The 18,059-nt window shown below is 41.3% G+C and overlaps 1 protein-coding gene across 3 annotated transcripts in view; it reads right to left on the bottom strand.

Moving 5' to 3' along the window:
- Positions 1 to 219: 219 nt before the first annotated feature.
- LOC119915878 (collagen alpha-1(XII) chain-like) overlaps positions 220 to 18,059 on the bottom strand; it is a 59,142-nt gene continuing 41,302 nt past the window's right edge. Inside the window, exons 1-7 of one of the 3 annotated variants that reach the window (XM_038735673.1) lie at positions 13,425 to 13,553; positions 12,759 to 12,878; positions 12,011 to 12,175; positions 11,380 to 11,526; positions 4,643 to 4,924; positions 2,033 to 2,106; positions 220 to 1,921 (exon numbers count right to left, since the gene is read on the bottom strand). In XM_038735673.1, the coding sequence (XP_038591601.1) occupies positions 1,802 to 1,921; positions 2,033 to 2,106; positions 4,643 to 4,924; positions 11,380 to 11,526; positions 12,011 to 12,175; positions 12,759 to 12,878; positions 13,425 to 13,536 (1,020 nt within the window). In that variant the 5' untranslated portion in view covers positions 13,537 to 13,553 and the 3' untranslated portion in view covers positions 220 to 1,801. Of the gene's footprint in view, positions 1,922 to 2,032; positions 2,107 to 4,642; positions 4,925 to 11,379; positions 11,527 to 12,010; positions 12,176 to 12,758; positions 12,879 to 13,424; positions 13,554 to 16,247; positions 16,402 to 18,059 lie in introns of those variants that run through there. The other 2 variants (XM_038735674.1, XM_038735672.1) reach the window with 2 other exon arrangements.

Raw genomic sequence — 18,059 nt, 5'->3', positions numbered from 1 at the left:
GAGGTTGAGTTCAGTTTTGACGTTTTGTGCGGGTTTCCTTTTTGCTGCTTTTGTCATCGTATTCTCAGCATCCAGAGGGAGAGTAAAACCAAAAAAGTTCAAGTGTCAGCAAAACATTAGAAACAGACTCTTGCGTGAAACCATCACAAAACGTCTTCTTAGTATTTTGTAAGTACTATATGCTTGTAACTCTGGTCAAACTACTAATAACAGAGATCAAACATTTGATTTGACTAAATAAATTTCATTTATTGTTTCCAAACTCTCTGCTCAAACACTCAAGTATATAAAAGGTAATGAAGACAAAAGTAATGAAATAATCCAAACTGGATGGATTTTTAATTAAAGTCTTAGCTCAACATTTATCCAGATCAGACAATAAAACTCTATTCATGAAAGTCTATCAAAGAAAGTTACATGTGCTCACATGATAGCAGTTAATAAAACATTTTTACAGATAATGAGAATGGTGTTAGATATCCATCCTGCGTACAGGGTCGTGGGGGGCTGGAGCCAATCCCAGTTTACATCGGGTGAAAGGCGGCGTACACCCTGGAGAGGTCGGCAGTGGTGTTAGATATTTAGATGTGTTTTCTCTGAAGAATTATGAACATTACGGTGCCACAATCTGCAATTACAATTCTTCAGGCTTTTAAATGTAAACTGAAATCTGGACACCACAATTACATAATTATTTAAAGCCCCCTCCAGCCAGTTTCAACTGCCGTTTTTGATGAACGTTCATTCTCAAACAGAGAACGGGGGTGTGGTCAATAGTCGGACGTAATACATTACCATGACAACCAAAAACTGACCGGCTGGAGTGTTCACTAACGATATGCTGTTTTTAACATCACTACACTTTACTGTCTGGCAGGAGCAGCTCTTACTTACCCATGACAGAAACTAATGTGCGCGTATCAGCTGTCAATCATACAGTCGACGGTTCTGTCACGCACTGCACACGATAACTCCCACTACGTTTTATGGTGCGCTTACTTTACCCCGGGGGTGTGGGGGGGGCCTTCCGCTGATGCATTGGTATAACAGGCGTAGTAAAATGCATGTTGCAGACTGTATAGAAGATGGTTGCAGGTGAAAGTGTGATGCGTTTTCTGTCATCTGTCCTCCAAATCAACAGATGCCATAATGACAATGAGCAGCACACTAAACCAAGAGGAGGAAACTAAAAAATAAAATGAAGACCTTCTGTTTGCCGACTTTCTAACTTCACATGGCTAACTGCAACTTTGTTAACTTAACGGTAGCTAACTAAACTAGAAAGACAAACCAACAATCAGACACAGAGAGACATACCTACTGTAAGTTCTAAGTAAATTACGTGATAAATTGGTTAGATGCTCTGACTTAACGAGGCGCGACGTCGTTTTTTAACTTGGAGAATGACGTATGACTTATGGAGTTACCACAGTCATGCGTCACCACCCCGTTTTAACAACTAAGTAATTTTTGCAAACAAAATTAAGCTATTTGGCAAAAAATATTTGGCAAACTATGTGGGTAGTCAACATTGTGAGGAAATGACTGAGGAAAAATATGAAATATCATAGAAATATCTAAATACACTGGCTTTAAGATGTTATTAATGCTGTACGTTATTAGAGCCCAGTTTGTGTTAGGCAACAAGACAACCCCGACCTCCAACAGCTGACATATTTGGACATTATTCCGAGAGATACTGGGCTGCAAAGACCTGGTTGAAAATCCCTGACGGAGCTGATGCACAGTTGTGTTGAAGCTGAGCAATCCATCTGGATGTGGGAAAAGCTCTTTGGAGGTCCTACTCTGCTGCCTCGGCTCCTTCCTCTTCAGCCGGCCCCCCTTCAGCTCTGCAAACACCGAGGTTATAATAATCCAGCTCCACATTCTCCTGTGGGTCTGGCTTCTGCCCCCTGGTGGCCTGGAGAGACATGGCAGCACACAGATATGAGTCGCTGCATCACTGCTCTCTTCAGTTCAATGTTCAGAAGCTGAGCAGCCAGTCCTCTGATCAACAGAGATGTGTACGTACCTTATGGATGAAGCAGATGGCAGCGATGAACAACAGCGGCAGGACCACCAGTCTGGAGATAACAACTGCTGGATCTGATGAAACACATCACATCAGATCACATGACATCAGGAGTAAATGTAAATGTAAATGCTCCGTACTTGTATAGCGCCTTTCTAGTCTTTCGACCACTCAAAGCGCTTTTACACTACATCTGCAGTAGAGTACAACATGAACAAACTTCAGTGATGTTAAATCTTCATGGACAAAATTCAAACAATTAGACAAGCAATCAGTGCCTCCATGTCAGTAACAGGATATGTCTTGTCCCTGTGTCCACTTAAAAACAATTCATATAGCATGAGACAATTTGATTCTATTAACCATAAAAACCTGGAGGACATAATACAACATCTGAAATCCTCCTCATGCTGCCTTGATATTCTGCCAACAGGTTTTTTCAAAAATGTTTCTAAATGCATGGCCTCAGATTTACTACAAATTGTCAACATGTCTCTTCTCTCAGGTTTTTTCCCACAGGCCCTGAAAACTGCAGTCATTAAGCCACTCTTAAAAAAGAGCAATCTAGACAGTTCACTAATGAGAAATTATAGGCCCATATCAAATCTCCCATTTTTAAGTAAAATCATTGAAAGGCTGTTTTTCAACAGCTTAGTGCTTTCTTGGCACTAAATAACTGTTTTGATGTCTTCCAGTCAGGTTTTCGACCACACCACAGCACTGGGACGGCTCTTGTTAAGGTCTTCAATGACATCCATTTAAACACTGACAGTGGCAGAATTTCAGTCTTAGTATTATTGGATCTCAGTGCTGCATTCGACATGGTCGACCACAACATATTACTAGACAGACTTGAAAACTGGGTTGGACTTTCTGGCACAGTACTAAACTGGTTTGAATCCTACTTAAAGGACAGGGACTACTTTGTGTCTATAGGTAATCACACATCTGAGCTGACAAAAATGACATGTGGAGTTCCCCAAGGCTCCATTCTGGGACCTCTTTTAACATTTACATGCTTCCACTGGCTCAGATTATGAAAAACAAAATATGTTATCAAAATTATGCAGATGACACACAGATTTACATAACCATTTCAACAGGGGACTATGATCCCATACGGGTGCTGAGTAACTTCTGCTTCGTTACGAACCATCCAGATCTCTCAGGTCGTCTGGGGCAGGTCTGCTTTCTGTCCCCAGAGTCAAGACTAAACAAGGAGAAGCAGCGTTCAGTTATTATGTTAAAAATCAAACTCCCAGAAGAATGCTGAAACTGTCAGTTCTTTTAAATTAAGACTGAAGACTTTTCTTTTTACCATTGCTTTTAATTAAATATTTAAGATTTTTCTTTTTATTGATAACTTACACTGCACTGTAACTTTTACTGTCCTGTTTGTTTTTGGCTTTGTATTATTTTCCATTTATCTCTTTTAACCCTGATTATAACACTGTAACTTTTATTATATTTTATGTTTCTTTTAAACTTTTACATATTTCCCTGTTGCTTTTATGTTTTATGTAAAGCACTTTAAATTACATTGTTGTTAAATTGTGCTATACAAATAAACTTGCCTTGCCTAAAATCACTTCAGCATGTAACTCTCTGATTCTGTTCTTACAGAGCGAGGTCCTCTGATCCTCTCTGTGTACTGATAGTTGAATTGTGATAGTGATTTACAGCCTGCTGGCTCTCTTCTTAATGCACCTGTCTGGCTGAAATGAAACAGGTTAACATCAACATCTGTCACTGTGAATGATGGTCCTACCTGAGCAGGTGATCTCCATGATGGCAGAAGAGGAACCTGATGACACACACTCCCTCAGAGCAGATCCAGACTCAACACAGTCAGAGCTGATCTCCCATCTAGGTCTGTCTGAGGAGTCCTCTCTGCTTCGTGTTGAAACAGCAGATCCACAATCCAGCTGTCTACAGACTGCAGCTGCTGACTTCAGGATCCAGTTAGAGCCATTAACTTGTCTCCAGTCTCCCTGTTTCACCTCCAGTGTTCCTGCACAGCGACTGGCTCCTCCCGCCAACCTGACAGGTTCTGAACAGAAACAAGACAGTCATCAGCAAAACAAAGTGTTTCACTAGAACAGAGATGAAGCCAAATCAAAGCTGCAGCTCCTCTTCTACCTGAGCAGGTGAGTCCAACAGCTTTTCCAGATGAGCAGGTGTTTCTAGCTGAGCCTGAGCTTCTACAGTCCAGGAGAGCAGACTCATGGCCTCCACACTGGAACTCTTTGGTCCACATCGGAGCCTCCACTTCTCCATAGAGCGCCCCCTGGAGGACTGAAGGAGCCCCACAGCCAAGCTGCCTACAGACCACCTCTGCATCCTGCTGGTCAAAGTCAGCTTCACACACTGAGGACCACCTCTGGTTATACTGGTTAGACTTCACCTCCAGTCTGCCTGAACACAGACCAGTCCCGTTCACCAGCCTCACAGAGTCTGAAGAGAGAGAGAGAATCTTAATTTGTGATTGTATATACTATGAAAAATGCATTATATAGATCATTACAAACAGTACAGATTTACACATTTCCAAACCATTAATTCAAGATTGTTAGCTATTAGCTTCATAGCTGAGCATGATGATGGTCCTACCTGAGCAGGTGATCTCCATGATGGAGGAAGAAGAACCTGATGACACACACTCCCTCAGAGCAGATCCAGACTCCACACAGTCGGAGCTGATCTCCCATCCAGGTCTGTCTGAGGAGTCCTCTCTGCTTCGTGTTGAAACAGCAGAGCCACAGTCCAGCTCTCTACAGACTGCAGCTGCTGACTTCAGGATCCAGTTAGAACCATAAACTGGTCTCCATTCTCCTCGTTTCACCTCCAGTGTTCCTGCACAGCGGCTGGCTCCTCCCACCAACCTGACAAGTTCTGAACAGAAACAAGAGAGTCATCAGCAAAACAAAATGTTTTTATTAGAACAGAGATGAAGCCAAATCAAAGCTGCAGTTCCTCTTCTAACTAATCGCATATTCATAGCAGTAGTGAGGAGTATGTTTTTTTTTTTACAAAACATAATGTTCTAAACGCCACTGGCTGTATTAAAAATTAAAGCAAGTCTCTCCTGTCTAATGTTTTTCTACACATGTAGTTATAAGAGCAGTATTAAGTGTTTTTACAAAACATCAAAAGTTGCTTAATGCCACTTTCTCCAGAAAAGTGCATGCAGCACTAACAGCAGTTTTCATGCTGTGCTGCTTTAGATGCTTCAGTAAATCAGATGTAGAATTGTTTACGGTAGAAAGCTTTTTGCTGGTCGCACAAATCTTGTCAGGTGTCAGGACCAGATGGTCTTTGTAATTTGAAAGAATGTTTACTGAAACAGGGCAAAACATAACCCACTACAGAAGATGAGAAGTTGTGGAAATCAACAAAGGAATGTAACAAAAAGAGATCCTGACGTACTGCTGTAAGCGTGCCGACTCTTTTCCGTTTCCGGTGCTTGTGTGTTGATACCGTGTTGTGCTGCTCTCGCTAAATACCAGTTAAATTTGTTAGATTACAGCAGCCAACTGTCTGCTAAACACTTTTTCTTACAGTAATTTTGCCTAAGCACTCACAGTTCTTTCCATCTTTTAGTGACTGCTGTTCAATCTCATAGTTGTTCAAAAGTTTTGGTAGCTGACGCTACAGTACTTTAGCTTAGCCGTTAGCGACTTTAGCTTAGCAGCTAGCGATGGCTTCTCCTTCTCTCTCTCCTACTTTCTCCTGCTCGGTGTGTCAGATGTTCAGTTACTCCTCTGCCTCCTTTAGCAGTAATGGTACATGTAATAAGTGTAGTTTATTTATAGACATGGAGGCGAGGCTCAGTGATTTAGAAGTCCGGCTCCGCACCTTGGTAGATCAGTCTTTAGCTACTGTAGATTTTCCCCACTCAGCGACACACCCGCTGAGAAACCAACTCTGATCATTGGCAGCTCCATTTTGAGAAACGTGAAGTTAGCGAAGCCAGTGGCCATAGTTAAGTGCATCCCTGGGGCCAGAGCGGGCGACATTGAGTCTTATTTGAAACTGCTGGCTAAGGATAAACGTAAATACAGTAAGATTGTTATTCACGTCGGCGGTAATAACTCCCGGTTACACCAATCGGAGGTCACTAAGATTAATGTTGAGTCGGTGTGTACATATGCAAAAACAATGTCGGACACCGTAGTTTTCTCTGGACCCCTGCCAAATCTGACCAGTGATGACATGTATAGCCGTCATTCCGCCCGCTGGTTGTCGAGGTGGTGTCCAGCAAACGATGTGGGCTTTGTAGATCATTGGCAGACTTTCTGGGGAAGACCTGGTCTGATCCGGAGAGATGGCATCCATCCCACTTGGGAAGGAGCAGCTCTCATTTCTAGAAATCTGGCCAAGTTTATTAGTGGACCAAATCCATGACAACCCAGAGTTGAGACCAGGAGGCAGAGTCGCAGTTTAACACACTTCTCTGCCCTTCTTTTTCAGCAGTTACCCACCCAAAACCCTACGCAGAGTCGCAGTCTAACACACTTCTCTGCTCCTCCATTTCAGGAGTTACTTAGTGAAAACCCTATAGTGACGGTGTCTGCCCCCCGACCATCGAAATTATTTAAATCAAAGGTAAACAGAAGAGTAGCTGTACATAAAAACCTCATAAAAATTAAAACCACAAGAGCAATAGTGCAAACTAATGGGAAAATTAAATGTGGACTCTTAAACATCAGATCTCTCTCTTCTAAAGGTGTACTAGTAAATGAACTAATATCAGATTATGATATTGATTTATTTGGTCTTACTGAAACCTGGCTGGGTGATGGAGAATATGTTAGCCTAAATGAATCCACCCCTCCCAGTCATATTAATACTCACATTCCTCGAGGCACAGGCCGATGAGGTGGCGTTGCAGCTATCTTCGACTCTAGCCTACTAATCAGCTCTAAACCTAAACTAAACTATAACTCATTTGAAAGCCTTGTTCTTGGTCTTTCACACCCAAGTTGGAAATCACTGCAACCAATTCTCTTCGTTATACTGTACCGAGCACCTGGTCCGTATTCTGAATTCTTATCTGAGTTTTTGTCAACTTTAGTCCTTAAAACGGACAAAGTTATTATTGTAGGGGATTTTAATATTCATGTGGATGTTAGTCAGTACTGCGTTTATCTCTCTGTTAGATTCCATTTGCTTCTCTCAGAGTGTTCATGAACCGACTCACTGTTTTAACCACACCCTCGACCTTGTTTTGGTGTATGGTATTGAAATTGAACATTTAGTGGTGTTCCCACAGAATCCCTCTTTATCTGACCACTGTTTGATAACTTTTGAGTTTGTATTGCTGAACTACACGCCATTGGGCAAAAATTTCTATACAAGATGTCTGTCTGATAGTGCTATAGCTAAAATTAAGGATGCGATTCCATCAGCTCTAAATACATTATCAAGTCACAAATTAACGGAGGACTCCTATGCTAATTTCAGTCCCTCCCAAATCGATCATCTTGTTGATAGTGCTGCAGGCTCGCTGCGAATGACACTCGACTCTGTAGCCCCTCTAAAAAAGAAAATACTAAAACAAAGACAGTTAGCTCCATGGTATAATACTGAAACTCGCAAATTAAAGCAAATATCGGGGAAACTTGAGGAATTGGCATTCCACCAAACTGGAAAATTCTTGTTTAATTTGGCAAGATAGTCTTAAAACTTATAGGAAGGCCCTCCATAATGCCAGAGCAGCGTACTACTCGTCATTAATAGAGGAAAATAGGAACAACCCCAGGTTTCTTTTCAGCACTGTAGCCAGGCTGACAGAGAGTCACAGCTCTATTGAGCCAAGTATTCCCATAGCTCTCAGTAGTTACGACTTCATGAGCTTCTTTAATGATAAAATTCTAGCTATTAGAGACAAAATTCACCAAGACCTGCCCTTAACTGGCACCAACTTATCTCTAAACTCAGGAACCTTAGAAACAGCTGTAGAACCAGATATATGTTTAGACTGTTTTGCTTCCCTCAATCTTTACCAACTAACTTCAATAATTTCTTCATCTAAACCATCAACCTGCCTCTTAGACCCCATCCCGACTAGGTTGCTTAAAGATGTTTTACCCTTAGTCAGCACTTCTATGCTAGATATGATCAATCTATCTCTATCAACAGGCTATGTACCACAGTACTTTAAAGTAGCTGTAATTAAACCTCTTCTGAAAAAGCCCAAACTTGATCCGGATGTTTTAGCCAACTATAGACCTATATCTAACCTTCCATTTCTCTCTATGGTTCTGGAGAAAGCAGTTGCTAAACAGCTGTGTGACTTTCTACAGAGCAATAGTTTATTTGAGGATTTTCAGTCAGGATTTAGAGCTCATCATAGCACAGAGACAGCACTGGTGAAAATTACTAACGACCTCCTTATTGCATCAGACAAAGGACTTGTCTCTGTACTGGTTTTATTAGATCTTAGTGCTGCATTTGATACCATTGACCATCAGATCCTATTGCAGATACTGGAACATTTCATTGGCATTAAAGGAACCGCTCTAAGCTGGTTTAAGTCCTATTTATCAGATCGATTTCAGTTTGTACATGTTAACGATGAGTCCTCCATGCATGCCAAAGTTACTCATGGAGTTCCTCAAGGATCTGTCCTCGGACCAATCCTGTTCACTTTATATATGCTTCCTTTAGGCAATATTATCAGGAAACATTCCATAAGCTTTCATTGTTATGCAGATGATACTCAGTTATATCTATCGATCAAGCCAGATGAAACTCATCAGTTAGCTAAACTTCAAATTTGCCTTCAGGATGTTAAAACCTGGATGACCTGTAATTTTCTAGTGTTAAACTCAGATAAAACTGAAGTTATTGCTCTGGAGCCTAAGCACCTCCGTGACGAATTATCTAAAGATATAGTTTCCCTGGATGGCATCGCCTTGGCCTCCAGCACCACTGTGAGGAATCTTGGAGTTATCTTTGATCAGGACATGTCGTTTAAGTCTCACATTAAGCAAATTTCATGGACCGCCTTTTTTCACCTACGTAATATTGCGAAAATCAGGACTCTCTGCATAAGACCAAAGTTGACAGGCCAAGAGATATGACCCTCTCATAAGTGTTCAGTGGAATGTGTGCAATAGGGATGGGTCAAAAAGGGCATGTAACTAAAAGCATATGCATCTGAGATTTATTGTAGGACTTAGATGCTACTCAGTGGGAGAGGAGAAAAGATCGTGTACCCAGATATTATATAATTTCTGGGTCTCATATCTATGAGAGAAGATATGCGGATGGAGACATAGATCTCCATACCTGTGACAGAACATACAGTTACGGAGACATAGATCGTTTATTAAAAAACAGGGCCTATAAATTTGGAAGCTACTGGTATATGACTAGAGACGCTCTTAAGGGGGCCCAAACTCTGGGAAGTGCCTGACCCGAGAGTTTACTGGTGTAAACACATAAATGTCTTAAAAATGTTATGACTACGAAATAGTACCCTCAGATAATGTGTTTTTACAGTTAACTGACAATAAAGATGAATTAATGTTTTTAAGAAGAACAGAAGAATTAGGATTTTAAGGGAGTATAATATTACAGGAACAGGGTTTTTAAGACAGTCGTAAAAGAAAACGTCAAAGAAGAGATTTACACCAGTAGAACTGATTAATGGCCACATTAAACTGAAAAATAGGCAGGTATCTTGCAGGGGCCCCACTTCCCTGGGGAGAGCCCAGGGCTATATAATGAGAAGCTTCACACCATGTTTTCAGTGTGCCTTACCGGTCTGCTAAGGCATGCTCGGATTTTGTCTTGCTTTGACAATAAACTCTATTGCATCGATCTCTGACCGACTCCAGTAATTTCTTTCGAACTCCAAGTGTTATCTACCAGCAATACTTGTTAAGTATTGAGGACAGATCTGGACTTCCAGCGGGCCTGAGTCTAGCGTTTTGTCAGCCAGAGCGTTCAGCTATCAAGCTCCTCTCCTGTGGAACCAGGTTCCAGTTTGGGTTCAGGAGGCAGACACCATCTCCACATTTAAGAGTAGGCTTAAGACTTTCCTCTTTGATAAAGCTTATAGTTAGGGCTGGCTCAGGTGAGTCCTGAACCATCCCTTAGTTATGCTGCTATAGGCCTAGACTGCCGGGGGATTTCCCATGATGCACTGAGCTCCTCTCTCCTCTACTTTCTCTCCCTCTGTATGCAACCTCATCCCATTATTGCATGTTACTAACACAACTTCTCTCCTTTCCGGTAGCCTTGTGCTTTCTCGTCTCTCTCCTCTCTCCTCCTATCACTTCCTGCAGGTGTTTCTGGCTCTGGAGCTGTGGAGTCTGGATCTGTGGTTGCGGGTCACCTGCTGCCCCCGTGTTCCTGCTCGACACCCTCTGCTGCAACGACTATTGTTACTAGTCCTATTGTTATTATTGTTATTATAATCATTAACATTACGATTGTTACCATTAACACTATTATAAATATCTGTACCATTTTTCATTTAGTCTATAGCAACATCACCTTTACTGTCTGTACCTCTGTGTGGATATTGTGTAGGCTGCCTCCCTCCCTCTGTCTCCTAGTGCTGCTCTTGGTGGGAACTGTTGGGCTTCTGTAAATAGCATCATAGAGTACGGTCTAGACCTGCTCTTTATGAAAAGCGCTGTGAGATAACTGTTGTTGTGATTTGGCGCTATATTAATAAAATGTTATTTTATTTAAAAAATAAACAGGCTTAAAACAAAATGTACTTACTGTAAAAAATGAAAGGACTGTCTCTTAGTAACACTGACCGCTGAACATGACATATTTAGGTGACCAAAATTTAACACTTAACTTTCATGAAGTGGAAAAAATTGCAAAAGGGTCAAACCTCTAAGACGAAAACACTGACAGCAGCCAAAAACAATATCACGTTTAGTTAAATTCACACAGAGCAGCAGATACGATTCACCTCTATCCCGATTGACAGGTCGCCATGGTTAATCACAAGGTTTCTATACAATCACACTTATTTCTGCAGCCGGTGGAGTCGCCCCCTGCTGGCCGTAAGATATAATTCAGTATTATGGCACTCCTGCATTGGCTTCACTTTTCAGAAACTGAGGTTCCCGCTTGAAGACAACCAAGATCACAGACCTGGTATGCTTTGTGTGCTTGTTGAGGTTAGCTGCAGAGGCTTCAACAGCAACTCCCTACGCAGGACCATAAAGCTCTGTGTAAGACCAAGATATCGAACTGTTGGAATCCAACACTTGGCCGGTGTGTAAGAGCTTCTAAAAAATCAGATTGAGTCTAATATCAGTGGATCGGTGTGGTGCTAATGTGTATCATGGTTTAATGATGATGGACTCTTTGCCTACCTAAGCTTTTAGCGCTGTTGCAGAGGTTGATGGTGAGGTTGTCAACGATGGCTGGGAGAAACGAGAAGTCTGCGACACTGTACGTGTGAATGTCAAAGGGCTTGGAGGCGATGGATTTCAGCTCAAGCTCATTGGCATTCTTCACCCCTGAGAGAAATGTGTGTTAATACAATGCATAAAAAATGAGATTAGAAACAAAGAAAACTATTTGATTGGCAAAGTAATAAATTGTGGATTGTCCAAACTAAACCTTTGGCAGAGAAAACTAATGCTTGGGAGTTTTTAATCCTGTTACCTAGAAATCATATGACCATACTGCTGACTGTCTGCTCAAACAAACCCCATGTTTTTAGCAGGACTTTCTTCCTTCTAGACAGCCATTAAGTTCTTTATTTTGTTTCAAATTATTAAAACTCAACTTGCAAAGACTTGAAACATGCTCGACCTGATTTTCCTAAAATAAAGACATTAACTGATATAAACAACAAATGTGGTAATTTGTACATCTTATAATAATAATAAAAATAATAATGTTTAAGGGACAAGCTAGCTAACATTTTTATACTGACGAGCATTAAATAACAGGTTCAATTTGTGTTATTTCTGTTGTGGTGAAGTATCGTGGTTTCACCAATAGCATAGATCTCTATGCCGGCGTCCTTCAGGTTCTGTGAGGGGAGCCGTGTGTCGTCCTGGGACTTTCCGTCTGTCAGCAAGACAACAATTTTTTTGGAGTCCGCACGCATTCCCACATCGGGCTGGAAGTTGTTCTGCAGGGTGAAGTTAAGAGCCATTCCTGTATGACAGAAATAAAGAGGCATCAAAAGGCGAGAGGTACGAAGCTGGGGGGTTATTTCAGTCGTGCCTCGTTCCAGAAGTCATCTTCTCTCAGACTGCAGGGTGACTGACAGTTTAACAGCTGTTAGAAGAGATCTGGTTCAAAAGCAGAAAAAGCTTCTGGGCATAAACAAACTGAATGACAGGAGTCAATGACCACTCCCTAGGAGCATTTCAGCAACAACCAATCACTGAGCTTCAAATTCAAGTCACTTGCACTATTATGATTATTAACATTATTATATTATTCTTATTATTGCAATCGCTATTAGTCAAACAATATTAACAGTATTTCATTCATAATATTGAACTAACTGAACTATAATGTTACATCACAAAATGTTATTAAAATAACTTTATCAATACTAAAGTAACAATTATTCATTAAATCTGTATTATAAGAGTATAAACAAGTGTTGTGGACCCTTCACACATTGCTACCTTTATAATGTACACTAATCTATAAATACTATTATAGGCCGTGGGCCCACAGTCCCTCGGCGTGAACCTGCTTTGGACTCGACAGCATGATGTTCAGTCACCTGTATTGGTGTCTCCTCCTAAAGGCTTCAGCCTGTTTATGGCCTGCAGCAGAGAATATTCAGTCTGGAAGGCGTTCAGGTGCCACTCGGTCTGTGGGTTATAACTGAACTGAACCAGACCTGCAGAAAACACACAGCAATGTGTAAAACATCAGGTGATCCAGTCCTTATTTTAAAATCCTAATAATAAAAATAATAATGAGTATTTTTTACAAAAAAGTGATGTGAGTTAAAGCAGTTAGGGGGGGACTGTAGTAACTGAGTGAAGATGTGCACTGCAGGTTCTCTGTAATAAGAATGTCAGTAATGTAAATCTGCAACAACATTTTTCTAATAATAATTATTATCATTTTTCTTTTCTTGTCATCAGTTGTGTTTCGTTCATATTCAACTAAGCTTTTATATGACTTGGGAGTAACGAGCAGTCTCGCCGAGTTGATTCGTTCATTTCACGCGTTCACGCATGCATGAATGGTCTTGGTCTCTTACGTTCACTCGTCACACGGCAGCTGCATTGGTTCACTCAGTACAGGAAAGATGAGCCCCGCCCACGAGCTGTGATTGGACAGTTGATGTTGTCCAGTCTGCATTAATGTATGTCTATATGTCGGGTGTGCGGGTGTGCGGGTGTGTGTGTACTGTCTGTAGTATGAATCCAAATATTACCAATCTGGACTCTGTCTGGGCCGATGTGGAAGGCGCTCACTACGCTTGAGACAACAGACAGAAATATTTTAAAATCTGAGTCGCTGATGCTCGTAGAGCCGTCCACCAACATCACAATGTCAGCCTTGGCCGTGGGGTCACATCGAGCATCTGGAGGAAAACAATTTGCAAAGGTTCAAACACAGAAGTAAGAGTGACAGCCACACGAGCGGCTGATTTTAGGCTCAGTGCTGCTCTGAGCTAAATCAGCATGCTAACATGATCATAATGCTGATGGTTACAGCGTTTACAATGTACACCATCTTAGTTTAGACTGTTGACTGTGAATTCAAACATTTATTTTTAAGCTTACTTTTACCTACAAAGTTTAATTTATTCTACATCAACTACAGTGATGGAACAGTGGATAAGACACATGCTTTTGAATTGTTAAAAGGTTCAATTCCCCACTGTGTCATCCGCCAATGTATCCCTAGTTGCTCCAGAGGCGTGCGACCTCTGACAGATATTACAATTGTAAGTTGCTTTGAGTAAAAGCGTCAGCTAAATGAATAAAATGAATCGAACGCTATGGTGATGCTCTGTTTCAGTGGCTCCCTTGTTGTGGGGTCCCGCAACAGGTCGGGGTCTTTTTTGAGGGTCAATTTTTTTCCACCACCCCTATTGGCTACTGGGGTTCTTGCCTGCCTGTCACTGGGGTCGGTGCGCTGTGGCGTCCCACTCTCACTAACAACTACATTCTGTAACAGGCTTATGCGCACACACATATCCAAACATTTAGATTGCGGGGGGTGGTGATGTTGCAGTGGATAAGACACATGCCTTTGTTGTGAGAGACCTGGGTTCGATTCCCACTGTGACGCTTCCACCATTGTGTCCCTGAGCACGACATTTAACCCCTAGTAGCTGCAGAGGCGTGCGACCTCTGACATGTAGAACAGCTGTAAGTCGCTTTGGATAAAAGCCTCAGCTAAATGAATAAAATGTCCCTGGTTGTCACATGTAGAATTACGCTTTTCTTTCAGGTACTTATTCAGATGAATTGTTATTATCTCTTATCCCCAGGTTGGGAGTGGAAGTTTTGAGGCTTCTTCCTGTGTCCAAAAACACATTTGTTTTGAAGCATCGAAAAAGAACACAGCACACTGACTGAGTGTTTTGCATAAATTATAGCGGCCATGAACCTGGCACTGTGGAGAACAGGAGTAACAGGTTGAAATGTTCCCACACTCACATCAGCACTTTCCACTAGCCATCTACACATTTTATGATATTTGTATCACAGCTTAGTATGAAACAATACTCAAACCTGCCGGCTCTTTCTCCTTTGTCCTTTTAGCTGATGAGATAGCGGCAAAACTTTAAATGAGTCAAAACGCTTCCTGTGTTTCAGTGACGTACGAATCCTTGATACAAGCTTCAACACGCTTTCGAACCTGTATGCTTTGCAAAAGTGAAACGAGCTTCAGCGCCTCGGTATCAAACGGTCCATCCTTACAAACACGTGCATTTTCTCAGTGTTGCTAGGAGTTTGTTTGAGTGATTTTCCTTTGCTTTTTGTGCCTCGGTCATGTGTGTACTGCAGACCACTGTGATGGAAATGTGATATTTTACTGTGTTTACTGTTTCACCCTGCACGCTTCATCAGAACAGACCAGTGTTTCACTGTGTGGTGTTTGATTATTTTATTATGTTACAGCTGGTGAAGTTTCCCGTGGGAAAGATGCTCGAGAGAATTTTCTTATCAGACTGTCCTTGATAGGCCTTCATCTCAGGACAGCTGGTCCCTACTGTCCCTGTGTCACCAGTTCACACTTACTGCTCGTTCATCCATCATTTACCAGATGTACGTTTTCTTTATACATTATGTTAGAGGTGTAATCTGACTGTGTGTGTTAGGCTGCAGCCAACATTACATTTTAAATATATATATTAAAATGTACAACTATGATGGCTACAAAACAGAGAGGCCAGCAAGTTAGGGTTTGAAATATATCCAGACTTAGAGACAGGTTTGTAAGTTCACAATCTGATCCAGTAATAATGTGTTTGGTGATTTGCGCTTGAAAATGATTTGGGTTTGTTGTGCAGTGCACTCTTCTCTGCTGTTTTAACTACGTTTTGTTATATTCAGCTGAATGCAGGTAACAGGTTTAGACTTAAACAAGGTTTATTTAACAAAAGGTGTCACACTTACTGGACGTGGCTGAGTTCAAAACATAACAGGTGAGTTATCCAACAGAAGGTAAATCCACAAAACACAGGGAACGCGAGAGTCACAAGAAACACTGCAGAACAGTAGACTGGAAACCAGCAGCCACAGATGCAACACTAAATGAACTTGCTAGTCAGTGTTATTTTAAAAAGTGTAGAGGTTTCATTCTGAGCTGAGGGGGACTTGATGCGGTGTAATATTTGAATGTGAGGGCAGAAACAGCCGTTCAAATGACTGACATAAAAGCAGTAACAAACAAACTGATATGTGCCTTGAAACGTGCTTTTTGACTGAGTCAGTGATGAAATGGAACAACTTGTCTGGCTTTGAACGCAGGACTGTGGCTTTAATTCACTATTTTTACACTTGGTTGTGAATGCACGACTGGACAACAGCATATTAGCCCACTGTATAGGTTAAACAATTTTTTATCTAGCCGTGTAAGTTGGGTTATATTCTGAGAAAAAATCTGAATTTTCAAAATTGAAGTCATAAGTTTAAAAGAAACAACAAAAAAGGTTTTTAACGCAGGTCTGCAGCTTTAATTCAGTATTTTGACACTGAGGTTTTGCACCTTTCAAACATTCATCATTCCAGCAGAGTCCTACCTGAGCTCCACAGCAACAGCAGCACCAGCAGCAGGTGATCCATGTCCAGGTAGACCGCCTGTCGCTTCTCGTCTGTCATCTCTTCTTCTGCTAATTTCTTCTTCTTTTATCTCCTCATCAGCCAACGGATGAGCAGCTTCTCAGAACTGAAGCCACTAATAAACCACAGGTTAAAGAGAGAGTTCACTCAACTGTTTTAGATTTTAAGATATTGGCCTCTGAGAATTCATGACGGACACGTGCACATGGACACGCACACACAGATAGAAGAACAGATAAACATGAATACAGATAGTGACAGAGTGCTGCTCTTGGTGGGAACTGTTGGGCTTCTGTAAATATCATCACAGAGTACGGTCTAGACCTGCTCTTTTTATGAAAAGCACTGTGAGATAACTGTTGTTGTGATTTGGCGCTATATAAATAAAATTGAATTGAATTGAATTGAATAGATACATACTCATAAAAACTACATGCTTGCAGGCACATGGACACACACACCCATAAAATGAAGCCCATACACACATATTGTCATGAAGGAGGGAACATACATGTAAAATGCAACATGTCAAATTATTGGGAAAATTGTCAGTAAAAAGATTCTCTCACACAGGTCATAGTTCTCCAACAAAGGTTAAATCAAGGTGTTGGAGCCAATTTTTGTGTTTAATTATTTTATCATTTAGAATAGTTATTTGGATTTATTAATTGTTTCTTAATGTAGCTGTTCTGATTAACCTTACTGGTTATCTGAGATTTGGGCAGCTGTGGAAGGAGGAAGTGGTGTGTCTGAAGAGGTGTTTTGGGTCTGAAGCTACGGGCGGACACTAAGGAGAGAGGACGGACACAGTCTTTGACCTCATGTTTAGTTTGACAGCTTTTTTGTTGAGAAAGAGGAAACGAGCGACTCGAGCCTTATTTTTGATCATTTAAACGTGAGGCAGACGTAGAGCCCTGTAACATGGCACAGCGGTATTTAATGAAAAATGTCACAGACACAATGTCACATATTTGGTCTTCAACCGACCCGAGCATGATGTCCAGAAGGACTGTTGTATCCACCCATATTCACTCTCCCTTCCTGAAAAACTAATAGCCTGAAGCCAAGATCAGTTTCACCGGCGCCATTATAAAATGTATCATGCATTCACCGTCAGTGCACCACTATGAAACAAATACCAGAAATAAATAGGCTAATTTCAATCAAAAAACACCGTATGTTCTCAAGCGGCATGTTTCCTCTCTGCAGAAAAAGACGACAGCAGGCAGGCAGCTTGCAGGTATTGCGAAATAATGAAGATGGCGCCCGCTTAGACTCGGAGGAACAACATCAGCGGGTTTCGGAGTTAAAACGGCGGGAAAATAAATAATTTCAATCAGTATCATTGCCCAGAGCACCATCGCCCCCGGTACCGGGGGCAAAAAACAATACAACAAACAATGAACAACAAAAACAATACAACAAACAATGAAGCCCACCGAGCTGAATAGTTTTAGCCTCTTTACATTGGCTCCCTGTTTGTTTTAGGATTGATTTTAAGATTTTATGGATTACTTTTAAGGCTCTCCATGGTTTGGCTCCTGCTTGTATATTAGACCTTTTAACTCATTATGAACCTCTGCGTAATTTGAGATCTTCCGGCTGGGGTTTTCTGTTTTCTTATTGTGTCTTGGCTTAGAACTAAAGGGGACAGAGTTTTGCCGTCAAGGCACCGAGGCCTGGAACGAAATGGTGAAGAAAGCAAGGCTTGCAGAGTAAATCACTTAAAACTTTTCACTTTTAAAAATGCACTTTTATTGGAAGGCATATCC

This window comes from Micropterus salmoides, unplaced genomic scaffold (genome assembly GCF_014851395.1).
Source record: "Micropterus salmoides isolate LMB-PRFRI ecotype aquatic unplaced genomic scaffold, ASM1485139v1 Ms_hic_scaffold_21, whole genome shotgun sequence".
Classification (NCBI taxonomy): domain Eukaryota; kingdom Metazoa; phylum Chordata; class Actinopteri; order Centrarchiformes; family Centrarchidae; genus Micropterus; species Micropterus salmoides.
This window is presented reverse-complemented; position numbering and strand designations above follow the sequence as displayed.